General features: G+C 51.1%; 1 protein-coding gene across 1 annotated transcript in view; it reads right to left on the reverse strand.

Moving 5' to 3' along the window:
• The window catches only part of LOC146194146 (uncharacterized), a 277,763-nt gene that overhangs the window by 176,232 nt on the left and 86,585 nt on the right, over positions 1–14,946 (reverse strand). The window contains exon 2 of the mRNA XM_084596029.1: positions 9,531–9,621. Coding sequence (XP_084452155.1) covers positions 9,531–9,621 — 91 coding nt within the window. The remainder of the gene's footprint in view (positions 1–9,530; positions 9,622–14,946) is intronic.

The raw sequence follows: 14,946 nt of genomic DNA on the forward strand, positions 1-14,946 counted from the left end.
TGGGTGACATCGGTGGCATCGAGCTACGACTTGCGGCCTGCTCCACCTATCAAAAGTAAAAAAAAATGCCCCACCGTCGACCTGGTCTCATTTTGGTAGCGGCAATCGACGCAACTGGGACCGTATCCACTTTAAAACACAGGTTTCTACGGGAACTGGCATTCTTTGGCCGTCATCCAGACTTTTCGTCGCCCAGCCGTTCAAGCCTACTACGCAGTGCATAACGTTTCTGCCGCACGTGTGCCTGCAATCTTGCTACTGGCGTGTCCTTGGGGAACATCGGTGGCATAAATCTATGACTTGCGGCCTCGTCCACCTATCAACTGTAAAAACACGCCCCACCCTCCACTCGTCTCTTTTTGGCAGCGGCAATCGACGCAACTGTGACCGTTTCCACTTTAAAACCCAGGTTTCTACGGGAACTGGCATTCTTTGGCCGTCATCCAGACTTTTCATCGCCCAGCCGCTCAAGCCTACTACGCGAATGCGTAACTTTGCTGCCGCACGTGTGCCTGCTATCTTGCTACTGACGTGTCCTTGGGGAACATCGGTGGCATCGAGCTGTGACTTGCGGCCTGGTCCACCTATCAACTGTAAAAACACGCCCCACACTCCACCTCGTCTCTTTTTGGTAGCGGCAATCGGTGCAACTGCGACCGTATCCAATTTAAAACCCAGGTTTATACGGGACTGGCATTTTTTGGCCGTCATCCAGACTTTTCGTCGCCCACCCGCTCAAGGCTACTACGCGATTGCATAACTTTTCTGCCGCACGTGTGCCTGCTGTCTTGCTACTCGCGAGTCCCTGGGGTGACATCGGTGGCATCGAGCTACGACTGCGGCCTGCTCCACCTATCAAAAGTAAAAAAATGCCCCACCGTCGACCTGGTCTCATTTTGGGAGCGGCAATCGACGCAACTGGGACCGTATCCACTTTAAAACGCAGGTTTCTACGGGAACTGGCATTCTTTGGCCGTCATCCAGACTTTTCGTCGCCCAGCCGTTCAAGCCTACTACGCGAGTGCATAACGTTTCTGCCGCACGTGTTCCTGCTATCTTGCTACTGACGTGTCCTTGGGGCGACATGGGTGGCATCGAGCTACAGCTTGTGGCCTGCTCCCCCTATCAGCTGTAAAAATATGCCCCGCCCTCCACCTGGTCTCATTTTGGCAGCGGAAATCGACGCAACTGTGACCGTTTCCACTTTAAAACATATGTCTTTTCGGGAACTGGCATTCTTTGACCGTCTTTCAGATTTTTCGTCGCCCAGCTGCTCAAGCCGACTACGCGAGTGCATAACTTTGCTGCCGCACGTGTGCCTGCTATCTTGCTACTGACGTGTCCTTGGGGCGACATCGGTGGCATAGTGCTACGACTTGCGGCCTGCTCCACCTATCAACGGTAAAAAGATGCCCCACCCTCCACCTGGTCTCATTTTGGCAGCGGAAATCGACGCAACTGTGACCGTTTCCACTTAAAAACCCAGGTTTTTTCGGGAACTGGCATTCTTTGGCTCACATCCAGACTTTTCGTTGCCCAGCAGCTCAAGCCTACTACGCGAGTACATAACTTTGCGGCCGCACGTGTGCCTGCTATCTTGCTACTGACGTGTCCTTGGGGCGACATCGGTGGCATCGAGCTACGACTTGCGGCCTGCTCCACCTATCAACAGTAAAAATTATGCCCCACCGTCGACCTGGTCTCATTTTGGTAGCGGCAATCAGCGCAACTGGGACCGTATCCACTTTAAAACACAGGTTTCTACGGGAACTGGCATTCTTTGGCCGTCATCCAGACTTTTCGTCGCCCAGCCGTTCAAACCTACTTCGCGAGTGCATAACGTTTTTGCCGCACGTGCGCCTGCAATCTTGCTACTGGCGTGTCCTTGGGGAACATCGGTGGCATCGAGCTGTGACTTGCAGCCTGGTCCACCTATCAACTGTAAAAACACGCCCCACCCTCCACTCGTCTCTTTTTGGTAGCGGCAATCGACGCAACTGTGACCGTTTCCACTTTAAAACCCAGGTTTCTACGGGAACTGGCATTCTTTGGCCGTCATCCAGACTTTTCATCGCCCAGCTGCTCAAGCCTACTACGCGACTGCATAACTTTGCTGCCGCACGTGTGCCTGCTATCTTGCTACTGACGTGTCCTTGGGGAACATCGGTGGCATCGAGCTATGACTTGCAGCCTGGTCCACCTATCAACTGTAAAAACACGCCCCACCCTCCACTCGTCTCTTTTTGGTAGCGGCAATCGGCGCAACTGTGGCCGTATCCACTTTAAAACCCAGGTTTCTACGGGACTGGCATTTTTGGCCGTCATCCGACTTTTCGTCGCCCACCCGCTCATGCCTACTACGCGTGTGCATAACTTTTCTGCCGCACGTCTGCCTGCTATCTTGCTACTGGCGAGTCCCTGGGGTGACATCGGTGGCATCGAGCTACGACTTGCGGCCTGCTCCACCTATCAACTGTAAAAAAAATGCCCCATCCTCCACCTGGTCTCATTTTCGCAGCGGCAATCGACGCATCTGTGACCGTTTCCACTATAAAACCGATATTTCTACGGGAACTGACATTCTTCGGCCGTCATCCAGACTTTTCGTCGCCCAGCCGCTCAAGCCTACTACGCGAGTGCATAATTTTGCTGCCGCACGTGTGCCTGCTATCTTACTACTGACGTGTCATTGGGGCGACATCGGTGGCATCGAGCTACGACTCGTGGCCTGCTCCACCTATCAACTGTAAAAAGATGCCCCACCCTGCACCTGGTCTCATTTTGGTAGCGGCAATCGACGCAACTGTGACCGTATCCACTTTAAAACCCAGGTTTCTACGGGAACTGGCATTCTTTGGCCGTCATCCAGACTTTTCGTCACCCAGCCGCTCAAGCCTACTACGCGAGTGCATAACTTTTCTGTCGCACGTGTGCCTGCTATCTTGCTACTGATGTGTCCTTGGGGCAACATCGGTGGCATCTAGCTGCGACTTGCGGCCTGCTCCACCTATGAACTGTAAAAAGATGCCCCACCCTCCACCTAGTCTCATTTTGGAAGCGGCAATTGATGCAACTGTGACCGTTTCCACTTTAAAACCTAGGTTTCTACGGGAACTGGCATTCTTTGGCCGTTAACCAGACTTTTCATCGCCCAGCCGCTCAAGCCAACTACGCGAGTGCATAACTTTTTTGCCGCACGTGTGCCTGCTATCTTGCTACTGACGTGTCCTTGGGGCGACATCGGTGGCATCGAGCTAAGATTTGTGGCCTGCTCCACCTATCAACTGTAAAAAGATGCCCCATGCTCCACCTGGTCTCATTTTGGTAGCGGCAATCGACGCAACTGGGACCATATCCACTTTAAAACACAGGTTTCTACGGGAACTGGCATTCTTTGGCCGTCATCCAGACTTTTCGTCGCCCAGCCGCTCAAGCCTACTACACGAGTGCATAACGTTTCTGCCGCACGTGTGCCTGCAATCTTGCTACTGGCGTGTCCTTGGGGTGACATCGGTGGCATCGAGCTACGACTTGCGGCCTGCTCCACCTATCAACTGTAAAAAAATGCCCCACCCTCCACCTGGTCTCATTTCGGTAGCGGCAATCGACGCAACTGTGACCGTATCCACTTTAAAACCCAGGTTTCTACAAGAACTGGCATTCTTTGGCCGTCATCCAGACTTTTCGTCGCTCAGCCGCTCAAGCCTACTACGCGAGAGCATAACTTTTCTGTCGCACGTGTGCCTGCTACCTTACTACTGGCGTGTCCTTTGGGTGACATCGGTGGCATCGAGCTACGACTTGCGGCCTGCTCCACCTATCAAAAGTAAAAAAAATGCCCCACCGTCGACCTGGTCTCATTTTGGTAGCGGCAATCGACGCAACTGGGACCGTATCCACTTTAAAACACAGGTTTCTACGGGAACTGGCATTTGGCCGTCATCCAGACTTTTCGTCGCCCAGCCGTTCAAGCCTACTACGCAGTGCATAACGTTTCTGCCGCACGTGTGCCTGCAATCTTGCTACTGGCGTGTCCTTCGGGAACATCGGTGGCATCAATCTATGACTTGCGGCCTGGTCCACCTATCAACTGTAAAAACACGCCCCACCCTCCACTCGTCTCTTTTTGGCAGCGGCAATCGACGCAACTGTGACCGTTTCCACTTTAAAACCCAGGTTTCTACGGGAACTGGCATTCTTTGGCCGTCATCCAGACTTTTCATCGCCCAGCCGCTCAAGCCTACTACGCGAATGCGTAACTTTGCTGCCGCACGTGTGCCTGCTATCTTGCTACTGACGTGTCCTTGGGGAACATCGGTGGCATCGAGCTATGACTTGCGGCCTGGTCCACCTATCAACTGTAAAAACACGCCCCACACTCCACCTCGTCTCTTTTTGGTAGCGGCAATCGGTGCAACTGCGACCGTATCCAATTTAAAACCCAGGTTTCTACGGGAATGTCATTTTTTGGCCGTCATCCAGACTTTTCGTCGCCCACCCGCTCAAGCCTACTACGCGATTGCATAACTTTTCTGCCGCACGTGTGCCTGCTGTCTTGCTACTGGCGAGTCCCTGGGGTGACATCGGTGGCATCGAGCTACGACTGCGGCCTGCTCCACCTATCAAAAGTAAAAAAATGCCCCACCGTCGACCTGGTCTCATTTTGGTAGCGGCAATCGACGGAACTGGGACCGTATCCACTTTAAAACACAGGTTTCTACGGGAACTGGCATTCTTTGGCCGTCATCCAGACTTTTCGTCGCCCAGCCGTTCAAGCCTACTACGCGAGTGCATAACGTTTCTGCCGCACGTGTGCCTGCTATCTTGCTACTGACGTGTCCTTGGGGCGACATGGGTGGCATCGAGCTACAGCTTGTGGCCTGCTCCCCCTATCAGCTGTAAAAATATGCCCCGCCCTCCACCTGGTCTCATTTTGGCAGCGGAAATCGACGCAACTGTGACCGTTTCCACTTTAAAACTTATGTCTTTTCGGGAACTAGCATTCTTTGACCGTCTTTCAGATTTTTCTTCGCCCAGCCGCTCAAGCCGACTACGCGAGTGCATAACTTTGCTGCCGCACGTGTGCCACCTATCTTGCTACTGACGTGTCCTTGGGGCGACATCGGTGGCATCGTGCTACGACTTGCGGCCTGCTCCACCTATCAACGGTAAAAAGATGCCCCACCCTCCACCTGGTCTCATTTTGGCAGCGGAAATCGACGCAACTGTGACCGTTTCCACTTAAAAACCCAGGTTTTTTCGGGAACTGGCATTCTTTGGCCGACATCCAGACTTTTCGTTGCCCAGCCGCTCAAGCCTACTACGCGAGTACATAACTTTGCGGCCGCACGTGTGCCTGCTATCTTGCTACTGACGTGTCCTTGGGGCGACATCGGTGGCATCGAGCTACGACTTGCGGCCTGCTCCACCTATCAACAGTAAAAATTATGCCCCACCGTCGACCTGGTCTCATTTTGGTAGCGGCAATCGGCGCAACTGGGACCGTATCCACTTTAAAACACAGGTTTCTACGGGAACTGGCATTCTTTGGCCGTCATCCAGACTTTTCGTCGCCCAGCCGTTCAAGCCTACTTCGCGAATGCATAACGTTTTTGCCGCACCTGTGCCTGCAATCTTGCTACAGGCGTGTCCTTGGGGAACATCGGTGGCATCGAGCTGTGACTTGCAGCCTGGTCCACCTATCAACTGTAAAAACACGCCCCACCCTCCACTCGTCTCTTTTTGGTAGCGGCAATCGACGCAACTGTAACCGTTTCCACTTTAAAACCCAGGTTTCTACGGGAACTGGCATTCTTTGGCCGTCATCCAGACTTTTCATCGCCCAGCCGCTCAAGCCTACTACACGACTGCATAACTTTGCTGCCGCACGTGTGCCTGCTATCTTGCTACTGACGTGTCCTTGGGGAACATCGGTGGCATCGAGCTATGACTTGCGGCCTGGTCCACCTATCAACTGTAAAAACACGCCCCACCCTCCACTCGTCTCTTTTTGGTAGCGGCAATCGGCGCAACTGTGGCCGTATCCACTTTAAAACCCAGGTTTCTACGGGACTGGCATTTTTGGCCGTCATCCGACTTTTCGTCGCCCACCCGCTCATGCCTACTACGCGTGTGCATAACTTTTCTGCCGCACGTCTGCCTGCTATCTTGCTACTGGCGAGTCCCTGGGGTGACATCGGTGGCATCGAGCTACGACTTGCGGCCTGCTCCACCTATCAACTGTAAAAAAATGCCCCATCCTCCACCTGGTCTCATTTTCGTAGCGGCAATCGACAAAACTGTGACCGTTTCCACTTTAAAACCCAGGTCTCTACGGGAACAGGCATTCTTTGGCCGTCATTCAGATTTTTCATCGCCCAGCCGCTCAAGCCTACTACGCGAGTGCATAACTTTGCTGCCGGACGTGTTCCTGCTATCTTTCTACTGGCGTGTCCTTGGGGTGACATCGGTGGCATCGAGCTATGATTTGCGGCCTGCTACACCTATCAACTGTAAAAAAATGCCCCCCCCCCCCTCCACCTGGTCTCATTTTGGTAGCGGCAATCGACACAACTGTGACCGTTTCCACTTTAAAACCCAGGTTTCAAAGCGAACTGGCATTCTTTGGCTGTCATCCAGACTTTTCATCGCCCAGCCGCACAAGCCTACTACGCGAGTGCATAACTTTGTTGCCGCACGTGCGCCTGCTATCTTGCTACTGATGTGTCTTTGTGGCGACATCGATGTCATCGAGCTATGACTTGCGGCCTGCTCCACCTATCAACTGTAAAAAGATGCCCCACCCTCCACCTGGTCTCATTTTGGTAGCGACAATCGACGCAACTGTGACCGTATCCACTTTAAAACCCAGGTTTCTACGGGAAATGCCATTCTTCGGCCATCATCCAGACTTTTCGTCGCCAGCCGCTGAAGCCTACTACGCGAGTGCATAACTTTTCTGCCGCACGTGTGCCTGCTATCTTGCTACTGACGTGTCCTTGGGGCGACATGGGTGGCATCGAGCTACAACTTGCGGCCTGCTCCCCCTATCAGCTGTAAAAATATGCCCCGCCCTCCACCTCGTCTCATTCTGGCAGCGGCAATCGACGCAACTGTGGCCGTTTCCACTTTAAAACCCATGTGTTTTCGGGAACTGGCATTCCTTGACCGTCATCCAGATTTTTCATCTCCCAGCCGCTCAAGCCGGCTATGCGAGTGCATAACTTTGCTGCCGCACGTGTGCCTGCTATCTTGCTACTGACGTGTCCTTGGGGCGACATCGGTGGCATCGTGCTATGACTTGCAGCCTGCTCTACCTATCAATGGAAAAAGATGCCCCGCCCTCCATCTGGTCTCATTTTGGCAGCGGCAATCGACGCAACTGTGACCGTTTACACTTAAAAACCCAGGTTTTTTCGGGAACTGGCATTCTGGGGCTGACATCCAGACTTTTTGTTGCCCAGCTTCTCAAGCCTACTACGCGAGTGCATATCTTTGCGGCCGCACGTGTGCGTGCTATCTTGCTATTGACGTGTCCTTGGGGCGACATCGGTGGCATCGAGCTACGACTTGCGGCCTGCTCCACCTATCAACTGTAAAAAGATGCCCCACCCTCCACCTGGTCTCATTTTGGTAGCGGCAATCCACGCAACTGTGACCGTTTCCACTTTAAAACCCAGGTTTCTACGGGAACTGGCATTCTTAGGCCGTCATCCAGACTTTTCATCGCCCAGCCGCTCAAGCCTACTACGCGAGTGCATAACTTTGCTGCCGCACGTGTGCCTGCTATCGTGCTACTGACGTGTCCTTGGGGTGACACTGGTGGCATCGAGCTGTGACTTGCGGCCTGCTCCACCTATCAACTGTAAAAAGATGCCCCACCCTGCACCTGGTCTCATTTTGGTAGCGGCAATCGACGCAACTGTGACCGTACCACTTTAAAACCCAGGTTTCTACGGGAACTGGCATTCTTTGGCCGTCATCCAGACTTTTCGTCGCCCAGCCGCTCGAGCCTACTACGCGAGTGCATAACTTTTCTGTCGCACGCGTGCCTGCTATCTTATTACTGGCGTGTCCTTTGGGTGACATCGGTGGCATCGAGCTACGACTTGCGGCCTGCTCCACCTATCAACAGTAAAAAAAATGCCCCACCGTCGACCTGGTCTCATTTTGGTAGTGGCAATCGACGCAACTGTGACCGTTTCAACTTTAAAATCCAGGTTTTTACGGGAACTGGCATTCATTGGACGTCATCCAGACTATTCGTCGCCCAGCCGGTCAAGCCTACTGCGCGAGTGCATAACTTTGCTGCCGCACGTGTGCCTGCCATCTTGCTACTGACGTCCTTGGGGTGATATCGGTGGCATGGAGCTACGGTTTGCGGCCTGCTCCCCCTGTCAATTGTAAAAAGTTGCCCCATCCTGCACCTGGTCTCATTGTGGCAGCGGCAATCGACACAACTGTGACCACTTTAAAACCCAGGTTGGTGAACGTACATCTTGCTTACTTGGACTAAACGGAGACATTCCATTACTTGGACTAAACGGAGACAGAACCCCATTTCCAGCGGCACCAATCGCTTGGAAGGACATCTTCAAATGTGGTTGTAAATATCGGAGTATAAAAACAAAAAGGAAATAAAGGTTTGGTTTGTGGGGTTTAACGTGCCAAATCGACTCCGGCTAGGAGCGATGGCGTAGTGGAGGACTCCGGAAATTTAGACCACCTGAGGTTCTTTAACGTGCACTGACATCGCACAGCACACGGGCGCCTTGCTTTTCGCCTCCACCGAAAAGTGGCCGCCGAGGCCGGGATTCGATTCCGCTTTCTTCGAAACAGTAGTCGAGCTCCGTATCCACTGCTTCAACCCGGCGGGGTTAAAGGAAACAAAGTACGCGGTACACTTATTGTGCAGTAAATATAGTGCACCTATTTTATAGCGGCCTTTCTTGCTCTTGTAAACCCGGCAGAACCTTCCATAACGCGATGGGCTTGCGGTCGGGAAGATGGCGGTTCAGCGGTGTCCTTGTTGTATCGTCGCACGGACGAAGCAAACGTATCGTCACGTCTTCTTCTTGCCATTTCGAAGCAGCACACAACAAGAACGTAGTTTCTAACGTGTCATACGTAGGCACATGTCGTTGTGTTGGTTGCGGTAACGCTTGTATCGTGCAAACCTTCTCGGACGGTGTTGTGCCAGCTCTTCTTCGGAGAGATGTTGAGTCGCGGCAAATGGCGGAATGCACTGCTCGAACGGCGTCTGGATACGTCGCTTTAGAAGTTTAACTCTGAAGGTGAGCAAGCGCGCATTTAAATTCTTTTCTGGGCGCGCATGACATTCTGCAGTCTTCCTTCTGTTAGCTTTGCAGCTGACTTCGGTTACTGTGTCGCACTAACCAGCATTAACTGCATGAATTCGCTCGAGGAGTTTTTACTCATGGGTATAGTTGCGTAGATTATAGTTTTGCGTGATTTATGTGGCCGCATTAAAATACTATCTTCAAAATAAATGCTGTTGATTATGTACTCACATCTTGCAGTGCCCCCTTGCTCTGAGCCATTTTCGTACCCGTACGAGGCGAGCAGCACCACACAGGCGACCGTGGCCAGTACCCGGCAGACCTGTAAAACGAAGCACAGAGGAGCGCTGTTGCACGATGCAGTCCCGTCCAGCTTTGGACATTAGAATACGGGATGTTCGTCCACTCTAATTAACATCAGTGTTTATTTCGGTGATACTACCGAGGAAAATCTCCTGAACAGCAAAGCTAATTCATGTAGTTCAGGGCCGCATTCATTTTCAGGTCCACCATTCGAAAACGAACATATTTAGCCCCGTTGTGTAAGCGGAAAAGCCAGCGGGAAATATAAGACAACGCACATTTCTGCTCTGCTTTCTTGTTTTTCTTGGTCCAAACTTTTAGTCACCAACTTGTCGAGCAATGTGCCTTTGGACTATGCCTTTTCAAGACTTAGCATTTCCGACAGGAGCAAGGGCACCCGTATTAAGTGAGAGAATGACCCGAGCTGGCCTACAAAGCAGCGAAAAAGAGGACATGTGTCTTGGCCACTTTGGTTGGTTGATTTATTAATTTATCATCATATCCACAGCGCCATTGTTTGGCATTACAGTGGGGGGGGGGGGGGACGAAAAAGATAAAGTATTCAAATTCAACCGCGCATGCAGGTTGCTACAAAAAAAGATAACGTTTAGATAGCAAGAACACGGAAATATTATACACAAAAAAATGTCACAGCATGGAAGAAAATGAATCATTTGATAATATGGAGTACTTCCTCGGGCAGATTCTTCCATTCCAAAATCGTTTTGGGGAAAAAAAGACCATTTGAAAAGGTCAGTCCGGCATCTGTATTTTTTAACTTAAAGTGAATACCATCTACGTAAAGACACATAATCAGGGTTAACTAAATATTTCGTTCTGTACTTTCCAGTTCTCGAACGAAATATATTGTTACGGGGAAATGGGTTTAATGTTTAAAAAATAGACGAGGAATGCAAAAAGCTACGTACAGCAAGTCTCAAGCACAGTCTCAGTAATTCTTGTGCCCCGAACGCTTCTACGCGCCACCACTTCGTCCTCCTCTTTCACATGCCCAACCGTCCACTTTGTCCTTCTCTTTCACATGCGCAACACCGCACAGCGCTGCCTAATTGACGTAACAGTTTCCCCCGGGACAGATGAAGCTCTTCCTCGAGCGAGTCAAGCAGATTGGGAATAGCAGCGTTCAAGTCGTGCCGCTTAAGCCACCTAAGTCATTCGCGAGCATCGATTTGTCGATGTTACTTTAGCGATAACCTAAGTTACTTCACCTAAACGACTTACAACAACGAAGGGTCCGGCGTATTGCCACAAGAACACCTGGTACAGTCCGCGGCTACAGTGGCTAGACCGCGGCGTCGCAATGGCGTCCAAAGCCGAACCAAATCTCCGGTTTCATAAGTTACTGCAGCATGAGCTGCATCATACCGAACTTTCGTACGGTCTTGGGAGGCGACAGTTCAAACGAGCAAGACGACGCGCTTCTTCAGCAAGGCAAAGATGTTGCAACGCGGATGGGTCACCGCGCACCGAGAATGGAAGAATGGTGTCCAGGAAGGTGGATGGTGAGCACGCATAAAGAAGGAAAAAAGGAGAATATCCGGTCACTTCATGCTTAGCTGTGTTATAAGCGTGAGTTACAAATGGAAAGATGCCGTCCCACTTCTTGTTATTTGATGTTACGTGCATTTACATCATGTTAATGAGACTCCGGTTTAGACGCTCGGTAAGGCCGTTTATCTGAGGGTTGCAGGGAGTATAATGACGGTTTTCGGAGCCACAGTGCCGTAAAAGTTCTTCCACAATATCTGCAGTGAACTGCCGACCTCGATCACTGATGATCACACGGGGGCGCCGTGGCGAATTACGATTTGGTGTATTAAAAAGTTCGACACATCGGTTGCTTTGGCAGAAACGAGTGCAGACGTCTCCACATACCGGGTCAAATAGTCAATAGCTACGATAATCCAGCGACGGCCGTCAGACGATTTGGGAAAAGAACCAATCAAATCAATCCGAATTTTCCTAAAAGGCGACTTAGGGGGCTTGACATGTTGAAGAAGGCCTGCAGGTGGCGTGGTGCTTCGTTTGAGACGTTGGCAAGGGATACTACTTGCTACATAGCGCTTCGTTGTCGTGTACAACCTTGGCCAATAAAATAGTTGTCGGACCTTCGCGAGAGTGCGCGCAAAACCAAGATGACCGGTAGTGATGTCGTCATGCATCGCATGTAGGACAGCATTGCGGAGAGAAGCCGGGAAAACAAGCAGAAGACGGGCACCATCAGTTGAGTAGTTCTTTTTGAGGAGTAGACCATCTCGAGTAACAAAATGTGTAGATGCTGAATTGCGCGTCTCATCAAACAACGGAGTAAGTTCTTGGTCGTGACTTTGCTATTGCCAGAACTTTACGAGGTCTGGTAATGTTTCTCTCACAAGCGCCAGGCAGTCGTCCAGATTAATTTCACCGACTGCCGTGCATGGAAGCGGAAATCGGGACAAGCAGTCAGCTCCGGCGTGGCGGCAACCACTCTTACAGGACACAGAAAAGTCATATTCCTGTAGACGTGATACCCAGCAAGCTAATCGACCGGAGGGGTCGCGCCGGCCAACAAGCCAACACAGGTAATTACGTAGAAGTGACGGCGGTACAAATATGGGCGGAACTTGGTAATGCCGAAGAGGACGGCGAGACATTCAATTTCTGTCACTGTGTAGTTGCGTTCTGCTTTTGTTAAAGTGCGGCATCCATATGCGGTGACATGCTCTGCGCCGTTCTGGAGCTGGATGAGAACCTCACCAACGCCCACGCCGCTCGAATCGGTGTGGACCTTGTTGGCAGCAGCCGGATCGAAATGGCTTAAAACAGGACCAGATGTGAGCAGAAAGTTCTGCTGTCGTAACGATAACTCGCATTCTAAGGACCGCACAAACCGAGCATCTTTTTGCAGACGGAAGTGAGCGGATGGGCAATTTGGGTGAATATGTGAATGAAACGGCGGAAATATGAACCTAGCCCCAGAAAGCTTCTCGAATGTTTTACGTTTTGAGAGTTTGCAAAGTCTCGCACAGCAGCAATCCTTTGGTGGTCTGGCCAAATACCTTCCTGATCCACTAAAAATTCAAGCACCAAAGTCTGCCGTTCGCCGAGTGACACTTTCTAGAGTTCAAAATTAGTCCGGCATTTCGGATACAGTCCAGCACAAGACTAAGGCGCTGATTATGCTCCCGAAATGTCCTTCCATAGATGATGACGTCATCTAGGCAGCATATGCATACCTCCCATTTTAAACCACGCAGAATTGTGTCCATAAATCGTTCGATTGTCGCTGCTGCATTGCACAGTCCAAACGGCATCGCGTTAAATTCATAAAATACGTCAGATGTCACAAAAGACTGTCCTTCCTCGGTCCGAAGGATGCATCGGGATCTGCCAATAGCCAGACCGAACATCTACTGATGAGAAATAGGATGCGGATTGAAGACAATCTGAGGCATCGTGGATACGTGGAAGAGGATAAACGTCCTTTTTTGTAACTGCGTTTAACCGACGATAGTCCACACAAAATCTGTCCTTAACCAAAATGACGGGGGCTGCCCAAGCACTGGAAGTCTCCCGTATAACACCTTTCTTCAGCATGTCCTGGACTTGCTCGTTAATTGTTCTGCGCTCGACTAGTGATACTCGGTACGGCTTCTGTCTGATAGGGATCGCATCACCAGTGTTGATCTTGTGTGACATACGTGAATGTGGCGGAAAAGAAAAATCGATTTCTTGAGCAAAGTCAAACACAGAGATGCAAGGTGCCAGAACTGCACATAAATATTACTGGTCGGATGAAGAAAGCGATTTGTTTATCATCCGGGTTATATTCTCACTGTAATCAGGATCCACACGATAGTGCGGACGAGGAAACACAGACCGAATAGAAAGCACCTAGTAGCCGTCAACTGTAGCCAACCTGAGGCCGGATGGTAAACAAACGGGTTCTGACGATATGTTTATAGTCCACAAGAGGGCACAACCATCTACGACGTCGATGACGGCACAGGGCACTAGTAAATTTTCTTCACGGCATTGTTCATGTCAGCTTCAACAAGCTTCAGAGCTTCAAGAACAAGCACAGAGTGGATTCCTGCTCTCTCGGCAGAGCTGTGAACCGACACAAACATTGCTGCCATAGAAGGTAACACTACTTCGGTGGAGACCTGAAATGCGCCTTCACTAGAGCTAGGTGTCTCCTCTACAAAAGCAGACAGAATATTGCGGCGAAGAAAAATTTCGCAGGCTGCGTAACCGACTGTTGCTCCCCAATCGCGAAGAAAATCAATTCCGAGAATAAAATAATATGTGGCTCTTTCTAAACCTGCAAATTCAACTCGAAACGTTCCCCTAGTAATGACCACTGACACGCAGCAGAGACCCATGCACTGAACGCAAATGTTCTCACCCAACACTGCGAAAGCTGGCACTTCGGTCCCAAGCGAACATTATTGTCAGACCAAGGCGATTTTTAAAACTGAGACTCATCACGGAAGTCGTGGCACCGGTATCCACTAAAGCTAACATATTTACACCATTTACAGTAACATGCACTTTGTTCTTCAACATCACAGTAGGCAGAGGAATTGGCGAATATGACCGTTTCGCGACCTCTCCTCTATCGGCCGCTCCTGCTAGTTTCCCGATGATGGCGTAGGCGAGCGTCGACGTCGGGACGGGGACCGTACTCGACGCGGAGGTGGTGGTGTGAAGCGGTCAGAAGCGGGAGAGTCACTGCGAAAGACGCCCAGGCGAGGCTGTAGTGGACGAGGTTGACGCCACTTAATGTACAAAACCGCGGTACGTGCCCGCGACGGCCGCAGTTGTAACAAACAGGCGACTCACGAAACGCGTAGGCGCTGGATCCGGAGGAATTCCACGGTGGTTGAGAGACAATGGGAGCTGCATGACGCACGTTTGAATGTGAAGGAAAGCCGTTGGTCAGAGGCGAATAAGCGCGCTCATTGCCGTAGGAGTAGCGCAGCCCACGAGGCTGGATGTTGAGCCTGCTGCGGCTGAACTGCGCATTCCGAGTACACAGGTAGCGTGTCGGTGCCTTGCAGGTGCTTGGCTAGCACTCACAACTCTGCGGATCGTCGAGGACAGTGTAGTCAACGCTGGCAACTGTTGGGACGTTGGAGAGGCGTCCCAAATTTTGCACAATACGCCGCATTTTTAAAGATTCCAATGTACGGCAGTACTGAATAACGTCCGAAGTACTGGCTAGGGTTTCATTTGTGATAGGGAAATTATAAACGTCTGTGGCGAATCCTTTTAAGAGATGGCCAACCTTGCCTTCTTCGGGCATGCGTCTATTAACAATGCGGCAGAGTTTCAGGACTTC

The sequence above is a fragment of the Amblyomma maculatum genome, chromosome 3 (genome assembly GCF_055883805.1).
Source record: "Amblyomma maculatum isolate TAMU_Amacu chromosome 3, ASM5588380v1, whole genome shotgun sequence".
In the NCBI taxonomy this organism is placed as follows: Eukaryota; Metazoa; Arthropoda; class Arachnida; order Ixodida; family Ixodidae; genus Amblyomma; species Amblyomma maculatum.